The sequence below is a fragment of the Lithobates pipiens genome, unplaced genomic scaffold, assembly GCF_037356315.1.
Source record: "Lithobates pipiens isolate NorthernLeopardFrog02 unplaced genomic scaffold, aLitPip1_a1.2 Scaffold_16, whole genome shotgun sequence".
NCBI lineage: Eukaryota > Metazoa > Chordata > Amphibia > Anura > Ranidae > Lithobates > Lithobates pipiens.
The window spans coordinates 355,043,318-355,070,632 of record NW_027507748.1 but is presented as its reverse complement, the minus strand read 5'-3'; the positions used below and the strand labels follow the sequence as shown (position 1 = coordinate 355,070,632).

The window sequence follows — 27,315 nt, the reverse complement described above, 5'->3', positions numbered from 1 at the left end:
ATTAAGGTTGAATCTGTCATTGAAGGCTGATGGTGTCTCTCAAATGATTTAAGAAGATTCGACGGAGCAGCTAAACTGTACAACGCTGCAATAGTACATTTCAGTTCAAATGTTCCGTCTACAAGCTTTAGTAGAATTCTAATGTTGTATGACACTAGTAATAATTATATTTATTAATTATTATTACTGGTCAACCAACATTAGAATTCTTGTATAGCCTATGGGCGGAGTATTTGACCATAAATGTCCACTCGCAGTCACTGCTTCAACGAATCTTCATGTCAAATCTTTTCTATGTAGAATAATCTTTGACTAATAGAGTTAGGTTAGACACATTCAATCTTTTTTGCTATTGTCTCTATAATGTCTAATCTTTTCTCTCTATGTGAAATATTTTCTCTTGATGTTGAATCTTTCTCTCTATGTTGAATCTTTTCTCTCTATGTAGAATAATCCTGGACTAATAGAGCTAAGGTTAGGCACATTGAACCACAGGTTCGTTGGACACAGATTGCTATTGTCAGCTTCATGTCAAATCTATATCGAACTGTTGTCACAACGAAAATGAAAATAAAGCATTTGTTTATGTCGGAACTTTCGGTTTTCAGATTCTGCACGTTCGTTATAGTTTGTTAAAATGTTAACGAAATACCCCAAATTTGGACAAAAATGCATTCGGACGAAAACGAATAAACAAGTCTATTGTCCAATATGAATGTATGGGAGGTGGGAAGGGTTAGGCTAACTCAATCACTTCTAAGTGAAGTGCCAGAACTTTGCCTGATTAGGATATCTCAACATTCAGATGTAGAGGAGGCTATGGTAGCTGCTGCAGATATGTGCAGATAACTCTAGATGCCTTCACTTTGTCACTTAAAAAAACTGAGAGTGGATAGAGAGAAAATTTAAGATGACTATTGCCCTTTACCAGTGACTACATGCTGAGAATTGATCTTGCAATTCACAATCCTGTAAGCTTAAATTACAACTAAAGGCTCCTGTATGACAGTCTAAACAAGTACCAAATTCAGGTACTATGTGATGCACAATTTTCATAAAGTAAACAACATATTCCCTTTATCTTCACTGATTGCACCAAATCCTCTTTCATTTGTGTCTCCACACACTCACCCTACCGTACACTATTGCTATAGGTTTATGAATCAGCAGTGACAATGCTAAAAGCCACACTCCCAGAACATTTTCATCCAACTGTAATGCAAGCAGGTACATCCTACATGAAAGTGGCCATGCTGTTCTGAATTTAGGAGCAGTACAGCATTGTTGTCAAACCATTATTATGATTATTTGAGGTACTTATATAGCACCATCAATTTACGCAGCGCTTACATATACAGTGTTCATACACATCAGTCCCTACCCTCAAGAATCTTACAATCTAAGGTCCCTAACTCACATTCATATACTAGGGACAATTTAGACAGAAGCCCATTAACCTACCAGCATGTCTTTGGAGTTTTGGGAATAAACCGGAGTACCCGAAGGAAACCTGCACAGGCACAGGGAGAACATGCAAACTCCAGGCAGGTAGTGTCATGGTTGAGATTCAAACCGGCAACGCTTTTTACTGCTAGGCAAGACTATTACCCACTACACCACTGTGCCGCCCACAATGCTCAAACCGTCACAGGAAGTTGCATTAAGGGGACTTCATTGGAAGGATCAACATGCATGTGTGGGACTTTGCAAGGAGGGCTATGTGAAGATTGTAAGTGCAGATGAAGTTGCAGCAAATATATTTTTTAAAGGGAGGCCTAACATTCTAACTTTAGTAGGAGACTAAAGGTAGCCATAGATGAGTTGAAATTCTGCTGAATTTTGATCAGTGTGTGGACATCCCCAATCTACAGATGTCTATTGTTATATTGATGTCTGTTGAACAAATGCTGATCAGTGTACTCTGACAGCACCAAGTCCCATGTCAGAATACAATATCCCAGCAGAAGGGATTCCTCCATCCATCTAACATGTGTAGATGGAGGAAACTATTCATTTTCTTTGGTCAGCCAGCTGGCTGAACACAAAAACCTAATAATTTATGGCCAGCTTTAGAATGTCAAAGTGTACACTGTTAGGTGTCTAGGGAACAATATCATTAAAGCTGTGTATGTTTTATGTACTTCCTAAATGATTGTGACTATATCTGTTATTTTCTACATATTACAGTCTCTTACATACTTCCACATTCATCGACCCAATCCGTTAACTACACCTTCATAATGGTATTCTCCACCTTTGTGATGTCAAAAATATTTTGATACTGGGTCACACCATCATTTTGATGTATTGTGTGATCATACTCATACTCATGTTAGCAAGCATGGCTATAGGAGCAGATACAATGATTATATCTGGAAGTCCAAAGGATAATGCAGTTTTACTTAATTTGTTAAGATATTTGTTATTTTAAGTACTTATTCTCTCTAGAATTTAACAGTAGCAATTGGGCATGTAAAAACAGAGATAATATTTACTTTAGGTTGATGCTCAAATAGGTACATTTCTAGAGAGGTGACTTCAAACCTGGGATTCTTCTGAACAACTGAGTAATTATGATGTATCTGGAGATGCACAAATTAATTTCATACTCCCCGTGTTTCAACTACTTTCAAGTTATGTCATTTAAAAAAGATGTATTTTAAGAATACAAAGGAATGATTTCTGCACACTTTTAGCCAAGCCAGTCTAAAAAAAATCTGAACTGGTTCACACAACAAAGGGAAAAACTTCTTCATATTGGATTGGCTAATTCCATTGCCAAAAAAAAAACTGGTTTCTATGACATTGAAGTGTTTATAACCTAATCTAAACTGCATAGCACCAGCACTAAATGCAAAATTGTAGAATTGTTCTCATGGTGCCAGATGTAGTCAGAGGCTCATGAGTTTTGTGAATGGAGCGAGGACCGGGTATTCAGTATCTCTCTTGCTTTTCCAAAATGCTGCCTGTAGAAATACATGCAGGTCACAATTGCCATTAAAGAAATAGAGGCTCACAAGGACCAGCATATTCCAAGAAGCTAAGTGTATACAGTATACAAATACACCTATTTTATGTAGAGTATAGCATATGTCAATAGAGACAACTATAACTTACATACACACACATTGGCCTGAAAAATAAAAACCTTTCCCTAGCAGCAGTGCTGAACCCACCATTTTCACTGCTAGCATCTGTATACCAAGAGTAGGCTTATAGCATGACCTAACAGACCCTAAACAGCCTTGACTATTAGTGCCAAGAACATGCATTTAAGCATTGCCCTAACCCTAGAGCTGTTGGAATAGACTATAAAAATGTAGGTATGCATATTGGAAATTAATGCGTTGTAACCCATGACTGCATGGGCACAATAGAAGGTAACAACACAGAGTACATCGATGATAAAGTGCCAAAATATATGTGCATTATCTGGTCTGATGAATTCTGGGTTCACCAGTGTGGCTTGTATCTTTGGGATCAATCTGAATGCAGCATTAATATAAGGGAACAGCCAACTATCTGCAGTGCGAGTTGCAGAATGCACTGTTGGCTGCATTGACAGCTTTAAGATCAGAACATGATGGTATCCTTGTATATAAATCCTTGAGTATAAAACATACAGTAGTTGTTATCAGGGCAAAATGGGCCCAACTAATTACTGTTTTACTGGCCAGTGAGTATATATATTCTACATTTGATTTTTCTAATCTTTAAAAAAAAAAGATGACCATGCATATATATATATATATATATATATATAGACAAGGGTTCAAGTCACTGTTTTTTTATCAGTATAATCACTGTTGGAAATACAAATGTTATATATGTAATAAAGTCTCCAACTATGCACATATTAGATAAAAGCAGAAATATAATGCCATCAGATAAATATTTTTTCCAGGAGAAGGCTGATAAGGAAATAATTAGGCCACACTTGTTTAAAGATTTATCACTAGAACAGAATGATGTCTTCTGTCATAACTACTGTACACAACCTTAATATGTCAGCTGATGGTCACATACATTACACATATATTCGGAAAATTACCAAACATCACCTAAAACCCTTTTCTTCAGACCTATGCTGCTCAGTACCAATCTCCTTTGCTGATGACTGAGAGCAAAGTTGAACAAGAAGAGCAAGCACAATGTTAACTAAAACAACTGGGCCTAAGTTCTTTAGGGGGGTTCTCAACAACTTAAAAGTAAAATCAACTTTATATATTTTGCAGAATAAATTCAAAATCAAAATCAGGACAGCACGATACTCAACTTTGTAGAATGCAATCAGTACCTGTTTTGTTCTATTTGCCAATGTCTTGAAGTTTTAAACTCTACCTGGTCAGAATGCTCAAAATGTGCTTGTTGCTATGTGGGAAGTATAAAAAAACGGGGCTTATATGAACATTCTATGGTAAAGTTGTTATCAGCTGTAGAATAAAAAGCATGGCATTAAGTAAAATTGTAACATTTCCTGTAGGGCTCACTGAATATTTTAAAAGACTCCACAAAATAAACTAGGTACTACATACTATCTACGAAGTGTATTATATCCTGTCCTGTTTTACAATATCAGATTTGTCACAAAAAAGGAGTTACAATTTAAATTATTCTTTTTTTGAAGAACACCAACTGATTATTTGAAGCACATTGGCATTGCTATGCCATGGACAATTAAGTCATTCCACTGTACAAAGCCCACATCGCCCCTCACATTAGGGCACTGGACATGACAGTTATTCCCAAGAGCATAAAAAAAGACATACATATTAATAATGATGTAGCTCATTTCCATTAGAAAGCTCCTGTGCACTAAGATTATGCATCACAAAATCCTTTTGTGAGGATTAATTCACACTTAACAGTTACCTGGTGAAGCTTTGCCTCAAGGAACTGTATTGCACTACGTCGCTGAAAAATCCTCCTTCGTGTAGTTACTGGAAAACCCTTAACCAACATCCATAGAGTTAACTCAGCTAAAAACACAGCGCAAGGTACATTAAAAACTGCCTGATTGCTGAAATTCTCTTCCTCTAAATTAAAACATGAATATTTCATGATAAAAAATAAGGTTCTCCTAGAGAGGCAGTAACTCCAGCTGCACCTCTCCCTTGTTGAGCGGCCTAAATTACTGCTGAAAATGGAATATGAATGTTATTAGCATGCGATTAGTATTTTCATTTGCATGGCACTCTGAGTCCTTATTGCCTTAGGGGAAAGGAAGGGTGGAAGATGAGTGGGTGCATAGCACCCATTACTGGCTGGCTGGCCTGATTTTACACACACACACAAACTCCTCTCATCACTTACACACACAACTAGGTTTTCTGGCAGACCATTGGCTGTTCTTTTGGCATGTGATTGTCGACTGTCCAACCAGCTCAAAGGCTGGCTGGCACCGAAATACCAGAGTGTCTCCATGTCGGAATCTGGAGCCCTCTCTCATTCCGAATGCTGGAATGCCTGGATCACCGCAGCTCCCCTGGTCTATTTCTGAAAGACAAAATCATAACAGTGTTGTGAGAAAATGTATGCATCAGTATTGCAGAAGTTTACACTTTATGTGGCCTCCACCTTTGATTTTCATTCGAATAGGGATTGTATATATTTCCAGGAAATTATATTTAGAGGCCAATTAAACATAAAATAGGAGTTTATTTATGTAAAAGTACCATTGTAGAATCTGGCATATGAGAACACTGTAAAAGAACACAGCCATATACAGGAAATAGATTTGTTCGATTTACCAACAGGACAGGAAGCATAAACATACCAATGCACAAGAGAATTGTGATTTGCTGATCTGAATGGATGTTTGTCAAGTCACCTAACTCATGAAAAAGTGGACAAATCACAAACTGCAATTACTGTGATTTACGATCTGTAATATTTATCACAGAACAGGCAGATCAGCAAGGGTATATTAAAACGGATCAGAAAAAAAAACTTGTTTCTTCTGTGTAATTTCGGATTTGCCAATTCATCGGTACACAGATCACAAATTACATAGCTCGTCTCTGCTCTCTACCTTAGCACTTTTATCTCTCCAACATCATCCGTTCTGATAAGATTCAGAAAATTAGAAATGTATTCTTGAATGTTATTAAAAAGCTCTTTTATATAAATCAATTTGGAATGCAAGTATATAATTCCACTTGCAGACATGAACGAAAGGTGAGTACGGAGATTCATTACATATTCAAATATTACAATCATATCATGAGATCAACGTTTCTGGATGAGCAATTTGTATATAAACCGTACTTATTCACATGGGTGTCATTACGTTTTATAACTGAACAAGACATTTAATTCATCTACTGTTAATCTGTGTTTGCTGTTTTTTTAACTTTTAAATCAACTAGGCTTACAGTACAGAGCCATGGCTCACAACACATCTTCTATATTAAAGGGGGTGCATACATTATGATACCATGCATATACTAGAGTTTGTTCTTAAGTTTCATTAAACTCCTTTACAGTTTGGTTCTTGCATCAGCGTGCCATGAAATTGTCTGCCTACTCAAAACAAATTTCAAACATGTTGTTCGTGTTACTCACATTACCTACCCTAAATGAAGACTACTAAATACATATACAGGCATACCCCACTTTTAAGTACACAATGGGGTTTATTTACTAAAGCTAGAAAGTGCAAAATCAGGCTCACTTCTGTATAGAAACCAATGAGCTTCCAGGTTTTATCACCAAAGCTTAACCCTTTAATGTTCTGCTCCACCGTTTGGTAGAGCACATTTTGAGTCACACTAACTCATTGCAAAATGTGTAATTTAAAGGGTTAATTAATTGAACATGCTGGGGTTAGAAGCTCATTGGTTTCTATGCAGAAGTGAGCCTGATTTTTCACTTTCCAGCTTTAGTAAATAAACCCCATTGTGTACTTAAAAGTGGGGTATGCAGGGCCGTTTTTAAGGCAGGGCAAAAGGGGCAGCTGCCCTGGGCCCTGTCATTGTTGTGGGGCCCAAAGCAGCTGCTTCATACTTGCCAACTATGCTGGTTTAAATTCCTTCACCCCTTGAGGTTTTAGTCCTGTGCTGTGTCCCAGATGACTCAGGAGACCCTGTGTTTACATGTAAATTACTGGCATTCATATGTAAATAGAGGCGGCCGGCAGCATTGATATGTATATCATGCCCCCCTGAGGTCATATCCACAGTAATCTCTAACAACCAATCAACAAGCAGAAATCATGTGATGTAACCTCCAGCAACTAACCAGTGAGCTGTAATGTGTTCTGTAACATCTAGCAACCAGTCAGTGAGCGGTAATGATACACTGAAACCTCTGGCAACCAATCACAATAGCTGTCTGATCTGATTCAGTAAACTGATTTTGAGTCTAGTTGCTATTTATTGTATGTCTCAGAGCAGGTGGAGAGTGAAACTGCATGGGAGGGGGCCCCCAAGAAAAGTTTTGCCCGGGGTCCAATCAATATTAAAGACGGCCCTGGGGGGTATGCCTGTATATAACTAAAAGAACTGTAAGCTTAATAACATTTCAAGTAAGCTGTTTTACTGACAAAATTGTTGACCAAGAGTTGGGAAGAATAGATCCTCTTTCAGACTGATGTATGTGTCCCTACTTGGGAGATTTTAACTCACTTTTGTTGAAAAACAAAAACTAAAAAAACAGTTCCACGGTATAAGAAAATAAGCATACAGAATGCACTAGTAGACAGAACAATTAGAAACAAAATGGCTTCCATCTGATTAACTCTTTATATTTTAGCATTAAGCTCTACAATATTGTTCACACAATTTGTAGCGGTTTTAAAGCACCATGCCACCATGTTGTATGGAGTTGATTTACTGAAACTGGAGAGTGCAAGATCTGGTGCAGCTGCGCATGGTAGCCAATCAGTCTCTAACATCAGCTTGTTCAATTAATCATTGACAAAAAACCCTGCAAGCTTTCTATGCACAGCTGCACAAAATGTTGAGCTCTCCAGTTTTAGTAAATCAACCCCTATTCCTTCCAGTTTACACCAATGTCTCTTCATTCCCCACTTTTGGCACTACTGCTAGAAGTTAATTTGCCTACAGTATCTAAATTATCCTCTTTCATTGGAAAACATTTGTGTTTTGATACGTTGGTGTAACCTAAATCGACATGATGGACTTTGGCAGACAACAACAGACATACAGTGGGGAAAAAAGTATTTGATCCCCTGCTGATTTTGTATGTTTGCCAACTGACAAAGAAATGATCAGTCTATAATTTTAATGAAAAGTTTATTTTTAACAGTGAGAGACAGAATAACAAAAATCCAGAGAAACACATTTAAAAAAAGTTTCAAATTGATTTGCATTTTAACGAGTGAAAAAGGGTATTTGACTCCTTTGCAAAACATGACTTAGTACTTTGTGGCAAAACCTTGTTGTTAATCACAGAGGTCAAACGTTTCTTGTAGTTGGCCACCATGTTGCACACATCTCAGGAGGGATTTTGTCCCATTCCTATTTGCAGAACCTCTCCAATCCATCAAGGTTTTGGGGCTGATGTGTGGTAACTCGAACCTTCAGCTTCCTCCACATATTTTTCTATGGGGTTAAGGTCTGGAGACTGGCTAGGCCATTCCCATTCCAGAACCTTAATGTGCTCCTTCTTGAGCCATTCCTTTGTTGCCGTGGCCGTATGTTTTAGGTCATTGTCATGCTGGAATACCCATCTGTAAACCAATTTGAATTCCCTAGCTGGGGGGAGGAGGTTCTCACTTAAGATTTGATGGTCCCATTGATGCGGTGAAGTTGTCCTGTCCCCCCAACAGTAAAACACACTCAAAGCATAACGTTTCCCCCTCCATGTTTGACAGTGGGGATGGTGTTCTTGGGGTCATAGGCAACATTCCTCCTCCTCCAAACATGGCAAGTTAAGTTGATGCCAACGAGCTTGATTTTGGTCTCATCTAACCACAGCACTTTCAAACAGGTCTCCTCTGAATCATTCAGATGTTCATTACAAACTTCAGACAGGCCTGTACATGTGCCTTCTTGAGCAAGGGGACCTTGTGGGTACTGCAGGATTTCAGTCCTTCACAGCGTAGTGTGTTACCAATTGTTTTATTGGTGACTATGGTCCCAGCTGCCTTGAGTTCATTGACAAGATTCTCCCGTGTAGTTCTGGGATGATTCCTCACCGTTCTCATGATCATTGATACTTAACGAGGTGGGATTTTGCATGGAGCCCCAGATTGAGGGAAATTGACAGCTATTTTGTGTTTCTTCCATTTGCGAATAGCCAACTGTTGTCACCCTCTCACCAAGCTAGTTGGTAATAGTCTTGTAGCCCATTCCAACCTTGTGTAGGTCTGAAATCTTATCCCTGACATCCATGGACAGCTCTTTGGTCTTGGCCAGGATGGAGAAATTGGAATCTGACTGACTGATTGCTTCTGTGGACAGGTGTCGTTTATACAGGTAACTAGCTGAGATTAGAAGCACTGCCTTTAAGAGAGTGCCCCTAATCTTAGCTCATTACCTGTATAGAAGATACCTGGGAGAGAGAAATCTTGCTGATTGATAGGGGATCAAATACTTATTTCACTCAATAAAATGCAAATCAATTTATACCTTTTTTAAATGCGGTTTTCTGTATATTTTTGTTGTTATTCTGTCTCTCACTGTTAAAATAAACCTACCATTAAAATTATAGACTGATCATTTCTTTGTCAGTGGGCGAATGTACAAAAATAAGCAGGGGATTAAATACTTTTTTCCCTCACTGTAGTATTCTTTTAGACAGGTGGAGGTGGGGAGGGGGAGGCAGTAAAATCAAAGTTGTACCATCCCAGCTCCCCAACTGAATTGTGACAATACAGCCAGACAGAGCTGTACACATGCCATTGCAGCCACAGCATTTTTAACTCATGGCGCAGAGTTTGACAGGCAGCATAGCCTGTCAAAGCCACCCATTGAGTTAAATGGGGCTGCAATGCAACAATTAACTAAATGCATGAATTAAACCTTACAGCCACAGCGCCACCCCACAGTGTAAAATTGTCATTTCGATTTTTTTCTAAATAGTGTGAAAAAATGTAAAAAAAAAAAAAAAAATGTAAAACAAAATGTAAAAAAAAGGGTAAAAAAAAAAGTCTGCGACCATTATCTATACAGTGCCACTGATCAAAAGTGTTTTGTGACTCATATTGAAATGTTATTTATATATATATATATATATATATATATATATATACATATACACACACACACACACACACACACACACACACACACACACACACACACACACACACACACACACACACACACACACAAACTATATTGTCAAAAGCTTGCCTTTACAAGCACATGAACTTTAATGGCATCGCGGTCTTAGTCCGTAGGGTTCAATATTGAGTTGGCCCACCCTTTGCAGCTAAAACAGCTTCATCTCTTCTGGAAAGGCTGTCCACAAGGGTTAGGAGTGTCTTTATGGGAATGTTTGACCATTCTTCCAGAAGCGCATTTGTGAGGTCAGACACTCATGTTGGATGAGAAGACCTGGCTTGCAATTCATCCCAAAAGTGTTCGGATGAAGGTCAGGAATCTGTGAAGACCAGTCAAGTTTCTCCATACCAAACTCGCTCCTCCATGTCTTTATGGACCTTGATTTGTGCACTGGTGCGCAGTCATGTTGGAACAGGAAGGGACCATCCCCAAACTGTTCCCACAAAGTTGGGAGCATGAAATTGTCCAAAATGTCTTGGTATGCTGATGCCTTAAGAGTTCCCTTCACTGGAACTAATGGGCCAAGCCCAACCCCTGAAAACTACTCAACCCCATAATCCACCCTCCATCAAATAATTTGGACCAGTGCAAAAAGCAAGGTCCACAAAGATGTGGATGTGTGAGTTTGGGGTGGAGGAACTTTTTTTTTTTGTTTCTTTTTAGTATAATTCTTTGTTCAAATGTTTGTTTGTTTTTTTCAATTATAACAAAACATATGCACAATAAAAAGAAAGGAAATAATCCTATATTAGAATAGAAAATAAATCAAGACCAACAACGCTGAGCAGATATAACAGATAAACCAGCAGCGACACTTATTAAATGTCTAATGTTGTAAAGCGCTACGTAAACTGTCAGCGCTATATATAACTCCTGTATAATAATAATAATAATAATTAAATTCATATACTAAAGATAAGGGTTAATACGGATTATGAATTAATATGCCACCCTAATGAAAATTCATTATCAAATCAAATAGGGTCATATAGCCTCAAAATATACCTGGTATATGACTATTATCTCAACTATTAACCTATGGTACATTACGTTTATATTACTGCTTTAAGATAAAAGAAACCTTTCTTCTACACTTGGGGTTCAGGAGACATAATCTACTAGAAAGAGAGCTAGAGAACTACTAGAAAAACAACTAACTAGCTCAGACTCATAAATAATAATAAAGATTTAGACAAGACTAACAACGAGTAGCGAAGTCTGGCGAGAAATTTAGTTAAAAGTGTCCGAGACGAGAGAAAAAAAAGGTTGAGGTAATTTAATGGGTATCGCTTGCATTAAATATAAAATCTGGGGAAGCAATGTCATCTTAAAAGTATTACACCTCCCAAACCACATAAGGGTAAGGGTCTGCCATAATTGAAAATGTGATTGCATTTTAAATAATAATGGGCAAAAGTTTATCTGATATAATAAGGCCATATCCGGGGTCAGTTTAACCATCAGATATTTCAAAAAAGACAAAATGATTGCCCTTATAGTATTATCCCTGGCCTCTCTCTGAGGGGTAAAGCCTGCCTGGTCTGCATGAACAAGATGAGAGAAATGTGGCAATAACCTATTTGCTAAGATTTTTGAAAATCATTTTAAATCAGCATTAAAAATGTGTGGAAGAACTTGACTGGTCTGCACAGAGTCCTGACCCCAAACAGAGAGAACACCTTTGAGATGAATTAGAGCGGAGACTGTAAACCAGGCCTTCTCATCCAACATCAGTGCCTGACATCACAAATGCACTTCTGGAAGAATGGTCAAACATTCCCATGAATATAGAGAATGGAGGTAAGATCGATCAATGGGTTAGGACAACATCCCGAATATAGAACAGATAAAGTAAAAAAACCTAATAGAACTTAGGTAGTATTATTCAGTTTTAATAAAATATATGTTATCCACAGAGTATAAAAAAACTAGTACAAATTTTATTTAGACAAATGGTTTAAAATAACAACATAAAGAGGCTGATGTACATTCAAACCAACATGATGTAAATAGCATAAATGTATGCAGTTCTACATATTCCCTGAACTGCCATGATGAAGGTCCCCATGGCAGACATGAGCAAGAAAAGCACCCGACACGTTTCAGAAGTTCATTCTTTCCTCAGGGGTATAAGTTAAAATAGAACGAATCACTTATGTTAACAGCAGTTGGAACTAGCATACAACAGCCAAAGATAATTAAAAACAATCACTGATGTCTATCGCTTTTGCCCAGGGGAAGGATAATTTCAAAGCTGATAGCCCCCAAAATGAGATCCAGCGAGACCTTCCAATCCACACCCCAGGAAAGGGGAAAAACACAAAAAGTGGAAGCCCAGGCTGATGAATGCACATTTGGTGGTACAATTCCACTCAGTGGAGGGATGCCAAACTTCCTCTCACCTCTAGACGGTCTTCCCAGAAGAGTTGAAGCTGTTATAGCTACAAAGGGTGGCCTTATACATACTGTGAGGCAATGGCATGTCACCTAGGTTTCCCACCTACATGACAAGAAGCTCCAGGATTTCTGTTTGCAGTGGAGGATGCAACTTTTATTGTTTTCTCACATTTTAACCAGCTCCCGACCAGCGCACGACAATGTATTGGCAGAATGGCATGGGCAGGCAAACTGGCGTACAGGTACGTCCAGTTGAATTTCCCTACCTGCCATCGCATGCGCACTGGTCGGGACCCCCGTGAGTCCGGTTGCGGATCCCGTGGACTCGACCGCCACGAGGATACCCACAATCGTCTCACGGGGAAGGAGTAAGGTTGTAAACAGCATCTCCCCGTTCTGCCTAGCAACAAGTGACACTGATCTCTGCTTCCTGTGATTGGAGCAGAGATCAGTGTTCACTAACACACAGCCACGCCCCCCCACAGTTAGTAAAATGGCCCTAGGAACACTTAACTCCTACACTGCTACCCCCTGGTTAACACCTTCACTGCCAGTGTCATTTACACAGGAATCAGTGCATTTGTATAGCAGTGATTGCTGTATAAATGACAATGGTCCAAAAAAAGTGTCAAAAATGTCCGATGTGTCCGCCATAATGTCGCAGTCACAATAAAAATTGCTGATCGCCGCCATTACTAGTAAAAAAAAGAATTATTAATAAAAATGCCATAAAACTATCCCCTATTTTGTAAACGCTATACATTTTGCGCAAACCTATCAATAAACGCTTATTGCAATTTTTTTTACCAAAAATATGCAGAAGAATACGTATCGGCCTAAACTGAGGAAAAAAAAGTTTTTTTTTATATATTTTTGGGGGATATTTATTATAACAAAAAGTAAAAAATAATGCGTTTTTTTTAAAAATTGGCTCTCTTTTTTTGTTTATAGCGCAAAAAATAAAAACCGCAGGGGTGATCAAATACCACCAAAAGAAAGCTCTATTTGTGGGGAAAAAAGGACGTCAATTTTGATTGGGAGCCACGTCGCACAACTGCACAATTGTCAGTTAAAAACGTCGCTGTGCCAAAATCGCAAAAAGTGGTCTAGTCATTGGCCTGCAAAATGGTCCGGTCCGAAAGTGGTTAATACATTCTGTTCTAAGTTCTGGAGACCAGATGCTTTGCAAAGCTTTGAGTGGGATAATGCCTTCAATCCCAGGTCCACATCTTCCCTCGTAGCCAGACCGTTTATTAGCCTCAGATATGTGAGAGGACCAATGCAGGACTCTATCTCTCTCTCACTTGCTGTGGGAGCATACTGCCATGTGAAAAGGCTGAATGCTGAAAGATACCGGAGCTCCCTGCTGGTTTTAGAGAATAAATTAGGGGCACCCTGGCAGTCAGAAATGCACTTGAGGTTCATTAGCGGCTTTGATGATTATATGTTTAGCCTGTTTTATGTTATGGACTTTCTGTATAAATCCCCTTGCATTGATCCTATATTTGTTTGCAGCCTTACTGAATAAAAGTGCAATACAAACCTGCCTGGACAGCCTGCCCCCCTTGCAATACACAGTATATATATCTTCGGTATTTATGTCTGAACAGTGTTCTATTGAGAACATTTTCTATTGCCTACAACAACCCATCACTCCTAACTGTGATTCTTTCAGTGCAGTTATAAATGAAACAAGGACTCTTGACTCGTTGCTGTGTGCAACAAGAAATGTTCCGGCTTGCACATATTGCATACAAAAGTCAATGCGGAGAGCAATGAACAACATGATGAAGGAGGACAAGGTCCTCCGTAGGGAACCAAAATCATGTCCTTGCCTGTAAACAATTTTGAAGCTAGTTACATCCCTGTTTGCAATTTAATACAAAAAAAAATCCAAGTTTTTTTTTTTCCCCCATCCAGTTCTAAAAATACTTTTATAGAATTCAGGCAGATTTGCTTCCTATAACCCAGTCCTGTCCCCATGGTACCATGGGATGAGACCTAAACAATCAAGGGAGATCCCATTAATATATTAAAGCATCAAGAAAAAGGACAGAAGAAAAAAGAACAACAAAAGAACAAAAATGCTAAGAACTGATGAATATAGGCAGAAGGCAATTTTCTGTGTAGTATGAGAAATCCCATTGCAGCAGGTAGCGGAAAAATGTCAGACAGAGTTGAGCAAGTACTTTTGACACATTTCTAAACAGAGATCAAGCAGACTGTTTTCAAAGCTAGTTACTTTTTGTTCTTTTTACTGGCATTTTTTGTTATTTTCCAATGATCAAACAGGGGCTGCAGAAAATAGGATGATGGGGTAACAACTGTGGCAAAAACAGCTTGAACTTAAAAGCCTCAGGAGTAATGTATTCTACTGATAATAGCAAACACACAAAACATATGGTAAATGAAAACAAGAAAAATTGAATATTGAGATATAGCAATGGCCCTAACTAAAGGTCTTATAATGCGTGCACCAATTTTGCTGTTATTTTGCAGAAAACACATTTAGGATTTGGCTTTCCTTCATCACTGGACACAAGCTGAGCCCTTTTTCTTTTAAAGCTAACCTCTAGCTACTCCAATACATGCTTATATTTCTTATACTCAGTTATATCATCTTCAGTTTTCCTATTGACAGTCAATGCGGGGCAGCAAGGGAATGCCTGTTCAGCTCTATTATTTAGTTAATAGTATGCTATTTAAAAAAAAAAAATATAGAAGAAGAATACTTCTCTAGGTTCTTATTTTTATGGCAATCATTTTGTTACATTTCAAGATTTAAGCATGTTGTGTAAAATCAGTGAAGGGATTTGTTTTTGTTTTTGTCTTACAGCAGCGTCAAAAGTGAGATTTTTCTCAAGGGTTCAATGATTGGTTGAGAGTGGGGATAAGGAGACAAGGGAGTTGATTTACTAAATTCTCCCTACCCCTTCTTTTTTTCTGCTGATTATTTCCTTTGGATTTACCAAAACCATATAATATGAGGTCAAACCTTTAGGAGTTTCAATGTATATGCAATCAGGCAGGCCCTTGCACTACATGGTTGTGGTAAAACTGAAGACAAAATTCAGCAGTAAATCTGATAGTGTGTATGGGGATTAACACCTATGCTGACTAACCTGCATAAGAAACATGTATTCTATTTTCAGCCTGCTCTGGTCTGGTTACATGATACAGGTCCCCTATGTCAGCCAGCGGTGGCTGCAGGGGAGAGGAGGAGGTACTGACAACAGATGGGACATAGGAGCCTCGCAATGATGTCATTGCCATTGTCTAGTGCTTTTTCCTCTTCCCTGCAGCCACCCCTAACTGACACAAGAGATCACATGGCTGGTCTGAAGCAGGATGAAAATAGACAAGTATATACACTTTTCTTACACAAGTTAGTTAGCATAGATGTTAGGGGTGAGAAGCATTTTTAAGATTAGTTATGCATAGCCTGGAATTCCACTTTTAATTTACTAAAAGCAAACACACTGTGCACTTTGCAAGTGCAGTTGCACTCACTTTCCCCAGATCTTAGTGAATGTGGTAAAGCTCTGCTGATTTCCATCATCCAAAATGCTGTTTTTGTTTTCCTTGCACCTGAATGATTATTCTTTACAAAGTGAAGCTTCACCACCTTCACTAAGCTCTGGGAAAAATGAGTGCGAATTGCACAGTTTGTTTGCCTTTAGTAAATCAGCCCTATGTTTAGTGGTATATAATAATCATATACCAGTACATTTCTAATTCAAAATAAGGGAAAATTACCCCCACACTTTCATGTGTGCCATTATATGGGAAAGAGATTAAAAATACTGTGTATTGGTCTCAATAGTCCTTAATTCCAATGGAATACCTAGTTGCAGCCATGATGGAATGTCCTCCCTACCCCTCCACTCGCCTACCTTTTCTTTCCCCCTTTCTTCTCTATATACTCCTCCTTCATAGAAACATAGAAGAGTGATGGCACAAAAAAGACCATGTTGTCCATTGAGTCTGCCCCATTTTTCAACTTTTTCATATTTATACAACTTTTTAAAATGTTTTTTATAACTATTTTATTGGACCGTTATGTGGAACTGTATCAAATGCTTTGCTGAAATCAGGATAGGGTATTGTCACAGCACCAGCATGTTCAAAAACTCTGGTCTCTGGTCAAATGACACAAGGATTAATCAGTGACCTACACAAATGAATCAGTGACCTAGCTACACTTCAGTAATATTTTCATACCTGTATGCTATGCAACGATCTTAACATAGCTCTTCAATGGCTGCATTGACTTCATGAACATCGCATGACGTCAATGTATCTTCAATACATCTAAGGTCATAGCTGAATATCTCTGTTATATGTGTATAGACCAAAGGATTTACCCTATATTGTTTATCTCTGTACTGTAAAACTTTCCTAATAAATATATAATCTTAAAAAAAAAAAAAAAAACTGTTCCTAGCTGACAGAGTTCACTATCGTAACCATTATCCATAATCAAAGACTCCTGTCCCAGACCACATACTATAATTCTACCAGGAGTTAAGGAGTCTTGTATTGCCTCCCCTGTTCTCAGGTCCCATAACCACCTCTTGTGCTATTATAATAGTAGCTCTGCTATAGTTCTTAATGAATTATCTCATAAACTGTATAAAAATATATCCTTTCCCATCTTTTTTTTTTTTTTTTTTCATAAAGCAATTGATTGATCTTAGAAACTGCATAATTGCACATTTGAAATCCTGAAAAGGGATGACTTGCACCTAGTTCAACAGTCAAGTTAGGTGGAAGATACTGCCTGTAAATAACACACACAATGTTTATTTCTGACCAATTTGTTTGCAGCTGCTGTGCAACACATATGTAATAAACAATTGGCCCTTGCCTCCACCTATAACTGCCCTTCGCAGCAAGTAGTATATGGAAGGGCAACGCATGTCAAACAAAACCAAAGAAAATTCTCAGCTTAACTCACCCAGCCAGTCTGCAACCAACCAAATTATCCTGTCTAATAGTTTGTATTAAAAACAGGGGTTTAGTTTTCACACATTTGCAAATACATGTGTGAGCATCAGAGCCACTTAACAGCACCCCATTATTATCTGCAGTCTTAATTCTGTAAATTTATGAGAGCCTTTATAGAAGAAGCACATGCATAATAATGGATAGATAGAGGGCAGGGGAGCATGGAGGGAGCCCACCCCTCTTTAAAGGTACAGCGGCACGCTGGACACCCAGCACATAGCACAATGGCAGAAAAGGTGTTCAGTGTGTCACCTCACCAATATTACACCAACTGGCCACTGCCCCCACATATAAATGGCCAACACAGCAAGGGGCACATGAAAAGCTGATGCAAATGTGTGCATAACACATTTGGATGATGGTTCACAACATACTTCATTTGACTCATATGTAAAATTAGGGGTCTGTTTATTTCTGGTGAGAGCAAAACATATATTTATGGACTGCTTTGGACATTGGGATCTTTAAGAAAAGCGCTGGTCCTGTTTTATATATTTTCATCGGCCATGGGGGGCTTAGTTTTCCAGCTGCTAGGACTGTTTTGACTTTTTCCTGTGTGCTAATATAATGTTTATAACAATTTATTTTCATGTTGTCACTGCTGAGTACTTATCATTGGAAAGGGTGCAGCTCTGATGCCTTTTATTTACAGAAAACTACCTTAACGATATATAGAATGCAAATTTCACAATATTCTGCACCCAAATGCTGCAAATAATTATTTAATATTGTTGCATTTGCCATGTGATCTATTAATATTTTATTATGCTGTAATTTAAATACAAACTCAGACAAACTGGCAGTATTACCCTGTTTAATTGGTAAACTGCAGTATATTCATGTACCGTATATACTCGAGTATAAGCCGAGATTTTCAGCCTCTTTTTTGAGGCTGAAAGTGCCCCCCTCGGCTTATACTCGAGTCATCGCCGTCTGACTGCTCGATCAGCGTATCGAGCAGACAGACGGCGGACATACTACAATTTGAAAGCCGCGCCTCCGCCTCCACCTCCGCCTGTGATAGGCGGAACACTGAATTTCCCAGCAGCCTGTGTTCCGCCTATCACGGACATCGTCTCATCCTCGTCCGTAGTACGAGGATGAGACGATGTCCGTGATAGGCGGAACACAGGCTGCTGGGAAATTCAGTGTTCCGCCTATCACAGGCGGAGGCGGAGGCGCGGCTTTCGAATTGTAGTATGGCCGCCGAGGCGCCGACGAAGAGCGGCGATCCTGGCAAGGCACCGGACGGGACGGAGGCAAGGCACGGCACGGGACGGGACGGAGGCAAGGCACGACACGGGACGGAGGCAAGGAGGCAAGGCACGGCACGGGACGGAGGCAAGGAGGCAAGGCACGGGACGGAGGCTCGGGACACAGGTAGGCTGGACACACACACACACACACACACACACACACACACACACACACACACACACACACACACACACACGGATGGATGGATGGAGACACACACACACAGGGATGGATGGATGGATGGAGACACACACACACACACACAGGGATGGATGGATGGAGACACACACACACAGGGATGGATGGATGGATGGAGACACACACACACAGGGATGGATGGATGGAGACACACACACACAGGGATGGATGGATGGATGGACACACACACACACAGGGATGGATGGATGGATGGACACACACACACACAGGGATGGATGGATGGATGGACACACACACACACAGGGATGGACGGACACACAGGGATGGACGGACACACAGGGACGGACACACACACAGGGATGGACGGACACACAGGGACGGACACACACACAGGGATGGACAGGCATGTCTCACCCTCGGCTTATACACGAGTCAATAAGTTTGCCAGTTTTTTTGGGGGTAAATTGGGGGCCTCGGCTTATATTCGGGTCGGCCTATACTCGAGTATATACGGTACTCTTTTGTTGAAAAATCTCTATAATAGCATAGATAGGCTAAAGTAAACAGGATATGAACAAATTATTACATTTATACTTAACTAACCTAGTCTAAACTTGTGTGACACCATGGGGGTTATTTACTAAAGGCAAATCCACTTTGCACTGAAAGTGCACTTGGAAGTGCAGTCTTTGTAGAACCTAGGGGGACATGCAAGGAAAATAAAAAAAAGCATTTTAGCTTTCACATGATTGGATGATAAAATCAGCAGAGCTTCCACTCATTTCAGATCTACCCCTTAGATTTAGAGTGACTGCACTTCCAAGCGCACTTGCAGTGCAAAGTGGATTTGCCTTTCGTAAATAACCCTCCACGTGTGCTCCATTGCAGAGAATATCATTGATTCCCAAAAAGACATATCATTAAAAATACTGTATGAGTTCCTTAAACACATTATGTGAAAAAAATGAATCAGAAGACATTATAAAACTTTTTTTTTTTTTTCACAGTTTTATGTAAAAATGATACTTTTAAAATATGTTAGGGTTATATTGTAAATAACATGGGAAAAAAAGACATAGGTGTATTTTCCTATGTGTGCAGTAGGTGGCACTAGAAAAGTTGCGAACCTTTTCAATATGCCTACGCACAGCGCTGGCAAACCCCTGGTGTTTAAGGCAGCTGTGTTAAATTTCAAGAACACTTGCGTCAATCTCTTTCAGAAAATATGGCATGTGCACAGCATAGTTCCATCGTGTTAAGATTTCGTGGCTGAGGCTGCCGCACTAAACAATTGTAAAACAGTAATTGTAATGTTCAGAAACAGAAGAAAAATACTTATGAAGTCCCATTTAAATAGTGTCGTGCTGAGAGCTATGTCTGCATGTAAACACTTTATATACTGCACGCCAATAATTATTGCTGTAACAATAGATTTCTTCTTTCTAGCATCAAATAGGTTAACAGGAGCCTTCCCCCCCTCCCTGGCACTAATTCACAGCGACCGTTGTACACACATTATTTCCATCCTGTCTTTTAGCTTGCACTCCATTAAACCGTTCTGTTAGTAGAGTTCAACACCAGCCATCAGCAGGGAGAGATTGGAAAAGTGGGGAGGGGATGAGATGGGAGAAAGCATTAGCCAGAAATGCCCTTTAAATATTCAGCAAACATCCATTAGACAGGTCAGGCACTCAGAAAACAACTCTGGAGGTGGTGTGCCCACAGCTAGTGGACTGGGGCGTTATGTAGATAATCAGCTGGAATTATACATGTAGGGAAAGCGGTGCTGCAGGAAGATGTACCACAATGAAAGAGATCTCTGTCTAGGAACAAACAACATGCTTGAAATGGCACATTGCGTCCTGGGGAACGCGCTCATTAATACTTACATCTGTGCATTGATTTTACAATTTATCAAATTGTTTACCCATCAATCCATCACCTTAACTATAGATCTTCCCAGTTCTATATAATCAATCTTTCCATTACGTGTATTAAAGAAATGAGTGAACCATTTCATTCTGAGTGCATAGGATTCTTTCTGCAAAATGATAAGTAATAGCATTTTTAAAAATCATACAGGATCTGCCAAAACTGTTTATTTGGGAGATATGAGCCTGATCACTTCCTTTATATCAGATCCCAATCTAAAATATACTGTGGAAGATAGTTGAAGACTATTTAGTGCTTAGTATGCTTATGTTTGTCTTCCCTATTTTCTCACCCCTCCGTAACTTTTTTTCTGGATACAGTGACATCATCACTGGGTCTCTGTGCTTCCCTACATAATGCAGGCAGGTCATGGCTGGTGGGAGGGGGATGACGAAGTGTGGTAAATAGCTTATTGGTTTCCTCTGAGAAGCTCTCAGTCCTGATGCAAGTAGTGGGCAGGGTTTTGGGAGGAGTTATGCAAATATCATAACACCTTCATGGCCGACTGTCAGTTTAAATGAGTGGGCAATTCTAGATTAGACTATATTTGCACACAGAAATATTATGTGTGTAGCGCTGGCTCCTGACGAGCATGCGCTATATGAAAAAAAAAAATATATATATATATATATATATGAAATAAAAGTTAATTTTCCTGAAACCATAGTTGGGTTTTGGGGCTAATTTTACTAAATTTATGGTTTCAGTACCAGTCTGGCTGGGTTGCACTGGGTTCTCCTTGACCACAGGTGTCGCTGTCACTGCCGGCAAGTTTGAGGATGCAGTCTATCTGGGTGTATTGAATGCCATGTTTCTTTCAGAACCAGCCCAGTGGGAGTATTCTCCTGCTTTGCATTCTGTGAGGTGGTATTTAAGGTACTGAGATCACGTGGGCTTGGGGTTCTGTTTGGGAGATCATTTTTCTGTCTGTTTGGTTCTGGTCCTCCTGACCAGCTCCTGTGGCCCTCCTGGCCTGGGGTGCGGAACCATGCATTTCCAAGTCTCGCGGCTGGCTAGCCCGAGGCGACGCAACTGGAGGGACAGGCCTGAATGGATATCGGGTCCTATTGTTTCAAAGGTGGTCCGGTGCCATCTTATTTAAGGGAGTGGCCCAGCAACTGGAGAAGCATCCAGGGAAGGACTCTTCAGGAGAAGGCCGTGCGCAAGGCTGGCTTCTCTGAAGGAGTCTGGAGGCTCAGTTGAAGGACACTTCATGGATCTACACTCATACGGTATCGCCGGACTGGCTGAGAGATACTGGTACCGTATGATAGCTCTTTAAGTTTGTCTATGTCCCTCAGTTACATTCACCTCTGTGGCAGAGACTTTTCTCAAGTATTCTACACCTAAGTCTGTGACAGAGATTTTACTTAACATCCCGCTGGCTGCTAGGCCTAGTGAGAGGAGGTCTATCCGCGGGTTGTGAAATCCATCTGTGGAACAGTTATTCTCTGGATTTCTTCTATAAGAGACTTGTCATTTTTGCAGTCCAAAGTACCTGAACTTAATCCTAACCGTCTACCAGAAATTAAGAGACTGTGTAAATACTTTAAATAAATAACCCAAAAGAAGATTCAGTGTCAGTTTCCACATTTCTTTGGGCCATCTACCACAGGAAACCCTAGACGGAGAAGAAGTCAAGAAGGTAACGGTAAGCAGGGGTCAGTTCTACATGTGCAAATACCACCACTCTGCTATTGTGATAGTGAATCAATATACTGTATATATATATATATATATATAAATAAAATGATTGCCAAAATATATAATGGGCTTGCTGCTAATCACCGAAATGTGTTCCCACACCAAATAGAACCGAATAACCAAAACGCATAGCGCTGCCCCGACAAAAACTAACATATGTGAATAGTAGTGGAAATCCCCTATGGGAATGTGAATCACCAGAACGCTGTATCCAACTTAGGCCTCATGCAAACAGGTCATTTATTTAACCACTTGCCTACTGGGCACTTTTACCCCCTTCCTGCCCAGACCCATTTTCAGGTTTCAGCGCTGTCACACTTTGAATGACAATTGCGCGGTCATGCAACACTGTACTCATATGAAATTTGTATCATTTTTTTCACACATATAGAGCTTTCTTTTGGTGGTATTTAATCACCACTGTTTTTTTTTTTTCTAAACAAAATTAAAAAATATTTTTTTTTCATAGTTTTTTCATAATTTTTCTCCTTCACTAATGTTCCCTGATGAGTCTGCACTGATGGGCACTGATGAACATTGATGATGGGGCACTGATGAGATAACAATGATGGGGGGTACTGATGGGCACTATTGAAGCTGCACTGATTGGGGCCACAAATACACCCCTCACATTTATGTAAATATTTTATTAGATCTTTTTATGTGACAACACTGAAGAAATTACACTTTGTTACAATGTAAAGTAGTGAGAGTACAGCTTGTATAACAGTGTAAATTTGCTGTCCCCTCAAAATAAGCCAACACACAGCTATTAATGTCTAAACCACTGGTAACAAAAGTGAGTACATCCCTAAGTGAAAATATAATATCAAAATTAGGCCAGATTAGCCATTTTCCCTCCCCAATGTCATGTGACTCGTTAGTGTTACAAGGTCTCAGGTGTGAATGGGAAAAGGTGTGTTAAATTTGGTGTTATTGCTCTCACTCTCTCATACTGGTCACTGGAAGTTCAACATGGCACCCTTTGGCAAAGGACTTTCTGAGGATCTGAAAAAAATTAATTTTGCTCTACATAAAGATAGCATAGGCTAGAAGAAGTTTGCCAAAACCCTGAAATTGAGCTGCACCATGGTGGCCAAGACCATACAGCATTTTAACAGGACAGGTTCCACTCAGAACAGGCCTCGCCATGGTTGACCAGCAAAGTTGAGTGCACTTGCTCAGCCTCATATCCAGAGGTTGTCTTTGGGAAATAGATGTATGAGTGCTGCCAGCATTGCTGCAGAGGTTGAAGGGTAGGGGGGTCAGCCTGCCCATGCTCAGACCATATGCCGCACACTACATCAAATTGGTCTGCATGGCTGTCATCCCAGAAGGAAGCCTCTTCTAAAGATGATGCACAAGAAAGCCCGCAAACAGTTTGCTGAAGACAAGCAGACTAAGGACATGGATTACTGGAACATGTCCTGTGGTCTGATGAGACCAAGATAAAACGTATTTGGTTCTGATGGTGTCAAGTGTGTGGTGGCAACCAGGTGAGGAGTACAAAGACAAATGTGTCTTGCCTACAATAAAAGCATGGTGGTGGGAGTGTCATGAACTGGTGCTGCATGAGTGCTGCCGCCACTGGGGAGCTACAGTTTATTTAGGGAACCATGAATGTCAACATTTACTGTGACATACTATGATGACAAACTGAAGCCAAGCATTATCCCCTCCCTTTGTAATCTGGGCTGCATGGTAGTATTTCAACATGATAACAACCACAAACACATCTCTAAGATGACCACTACCTTGCTAAAGAATCTGAAGGTAAAGGTGATGGACTGGCCAAGCATGTCTCCAGACCTAAACTCTATTGAGCATCTGTGGGGCATCCTCAAATGGAAGGTAGAGGAGCGCAAGGTCTCTAACATCCACCAGCTCCATGATGAGTGGAAGAGGACTCCAGTGCCAACCTGTGAAGCTCTGGTGAACTCTATGCCTAAGAGGGTTAAGGCAGTGCTGGAAAATAATGGTGGCCACACAAAATATTGACACTTTGGGCCCAATTTGGACATTTTCACTTAGGGGTGTACTCACTTTGTTGCCAGCAGTTTAGACATTAATGACTGTGTGTTGTGTTATTTTGAGGGGACAGTAAATTTACACTGTTATACAAGCTGTAAACTCACTACTTTACATTGTAGCAAAGTGTAATTTCTTCAGTGTTGTCACATGAAAAGATATAATAGACTATTTACAAAAATGCGAGGGCTGTACTCACTTTTTGAGATACTGTACAAAGTACAACACTTTTTAAAATGTTGTTCTCATAGAAATAGTCTGGAAATTAGTTTGTATGTACAGGATTTTTTTTTTTTACTTTTAATTTGGGGAGCTATCAAAAGACAGTGGAGGTTATTGGCCCTGGAGCATTGTTTTTAGATATAAAGGTCAACATCAAAGTGGGAAAGGTGTGTATTTTTAGGTGATTTTTTATGGTTACTTTATGGCGTACCTACTGTATCTAGAGAAACATCTAGATCCATAACAGAAGCCTTTTCATAGAGTATATTTAAAAGAACAGTTTCAGTAATGACCGACACAGCAAAGGTCGGCTAAATCATTATAACTGTCTCTAGTCTTGTTATCCAGATACCCTTGCCAGGTAGCTCAACCAGGTTCTGTACTCCCCGGGTCCTCTGTGCTGCAGTGGAGCAATGCAGCCTGGTTTAGTAACTGTCAAAACCTGGGACTGGGCAGTGAAATAAACAAAGTAACCTGCTCCCAAGTCCTGAATTGGTCACCCTCATGGAGAATTGAAGGCTAACGCCAACAGGGCATCCTATGGCACAAATCTAAAGGAAAAGACTGGCTGCATTCCAGAGAAATTCCAAATGCTGGTAACGTTATTCACTGGGACAACATGATCAGAAAGTCCCCATCTGGGACTAGGGTTGCCCACTATCAGTAACTTAATGGACAGTTTGTAAAGTGATTTTTACATCTGTCCGTGAATCGTGAATGGCCGTTATGGAAATACAAACTGCATGTCTGTAATCGACATTCAAGGACAGACTGTCAATGAATCTATTGACGGTTGGCAACCTTGTCTGGGACCTCTTCCTCTGCTAACATTTCATATGCAAGGCTGGGTTTAATTGTAGAGGACCTCTATGATAAGGAAGTCCTCTAGGTACCCAATTCTCCTCTCCCCCAGTCTGAGTGCTGCGGTAAAGATGATTACAGTTGGCTGATAATAAGAATGATTTAGGTATTTTTCTAGCTGTGTGTTAAATTACATTTACTGATTTCTTAATTAATCCATTACTGGACTAATTGGTGCAGTTAATATTTTTTATTCATTAATTTGTTATTGAAAGAAAATAAAAAGAGAAAATAAATTCCATAAGGAATAAATAAAAAGGAAACATTTTATGCTCAAATCCTGTATTAAATATAAACATTTCAGTAATACTTCATAATCTTAGGCTTACAGACCTTGCTACATCTCACAAAAGCATATTAGGAGAAAAACAAAATACTGAGAAGAGAAAAAAAAAGAGAAAGGAAATAAAAAGGTTGCCTTTAATATCTGCGTGGAGTTCAGGTTTATTTAAAAAATGAAGCATACAGTACATGGTTTGGATCACCTTCTCTGTCTGTTTAATAGTTTGACACATTAAGCTAGGAAGGAAGAGACAGACCTTAATTATAAACACCTTTTATATTTGTTTTATATCCAAGATTAAAAGAACATCTGAGGAATTAAGTTCTAAGCCTAGGAAATGCCTTTGGCTTGTCTCCTCCCAATAATCTGGTTACAGGAGATTAGTAACTCAAACTAAAAAAAAAAAAAAAAATATATATACACAAAGAGCTCAGATAGTCACTGAGCCTGGATTAATTAGGGCTGTCTTTCAGATTTAAAAGGAATGAAAAAGAGCAGAGGCTATAACAGAACTAATCCTGATCGTAACGAGGGATCCCAAAGAAATTGAGATACAATCCACATTATAACATCACTAATATCACATATACTACTGTAGTTTTCCACCTTCTTACATCTCTAACCTCATTTGATCACATTTCTTAATGGATACAGTTTTACTTTACCATAATCCTAGTTTACATTAGGAACCAGTACCGGTATTAAAGGAAGCACAAGGCAATATTTCCTCTAATCCCAAAATCCCAATCAAGTGATACCAGGCTCAGTTCACAAGGGTTTCACCTCATGTTTATATGCTTTGTAAACCTAAAGAATATATTTTATTTAGATGATAACTTTCTGTGCTCTCTGCTTCTGCTGGCTCGTATTAGTCACATGGTTTCTATTTCTGTCTGTGGGCTAAAAACACTTCCGCCCATGTTATGAAAACGAGAGGGGGAGGGGTTCTGTAGATCTAGAGTAACTGTGATGAGTCACTAGAATGCTATTTGAGCGTTCCTAGTACTGGTTTCCATCTGGATCACATTGTAGAATTTAATTTAAAAGAAAATACACTTAAGCAGCCAACACCATTAGGACTAGTAAATTTAAAAATATGAAATCTGTTGCTCTTGGATTTGGCTTATTTGCTTTAAAGGGGTTGTAAACCTCTAACCTGAAAAATTAACAAAGCATATTCCTCTATAGTGTGTAGTTGCCCCAATACAAAGCACT

The 27,315-nt window shown here is 39.5% G+C and overlaps 1 protein-coding gene across 3 annotated transcripts in view; it reads right to left on the bottom strand.

Annotated features, from left to right (window-relative positions):
* CSMD2 (CUB and Sushi multiple domains 2) overlaps positions 1-27,315 on the bottom strand; it is a 1,348,498-nt gene that overhangs the window by 415,478 nt on the left and 905,705 nt on the right. For 2 of the 3 annotated variants that reach the window (XM_077481921.1, XM_077481922.1), the window contains exon 13: positions 5,314-5,496. The exons of the other annotated variant lie outside the window; for it this stretch is intronic. In XM_077481921.1, the coding sequence (XP_077338047.1) occupies positions 5,314-5,496 (183 nt within the window). The remainder of the gene's footprint in view (positions 1-5,313; positions 5,497-27,315) is intronic. 3 annotated transcript variants of the gene reach the window in all.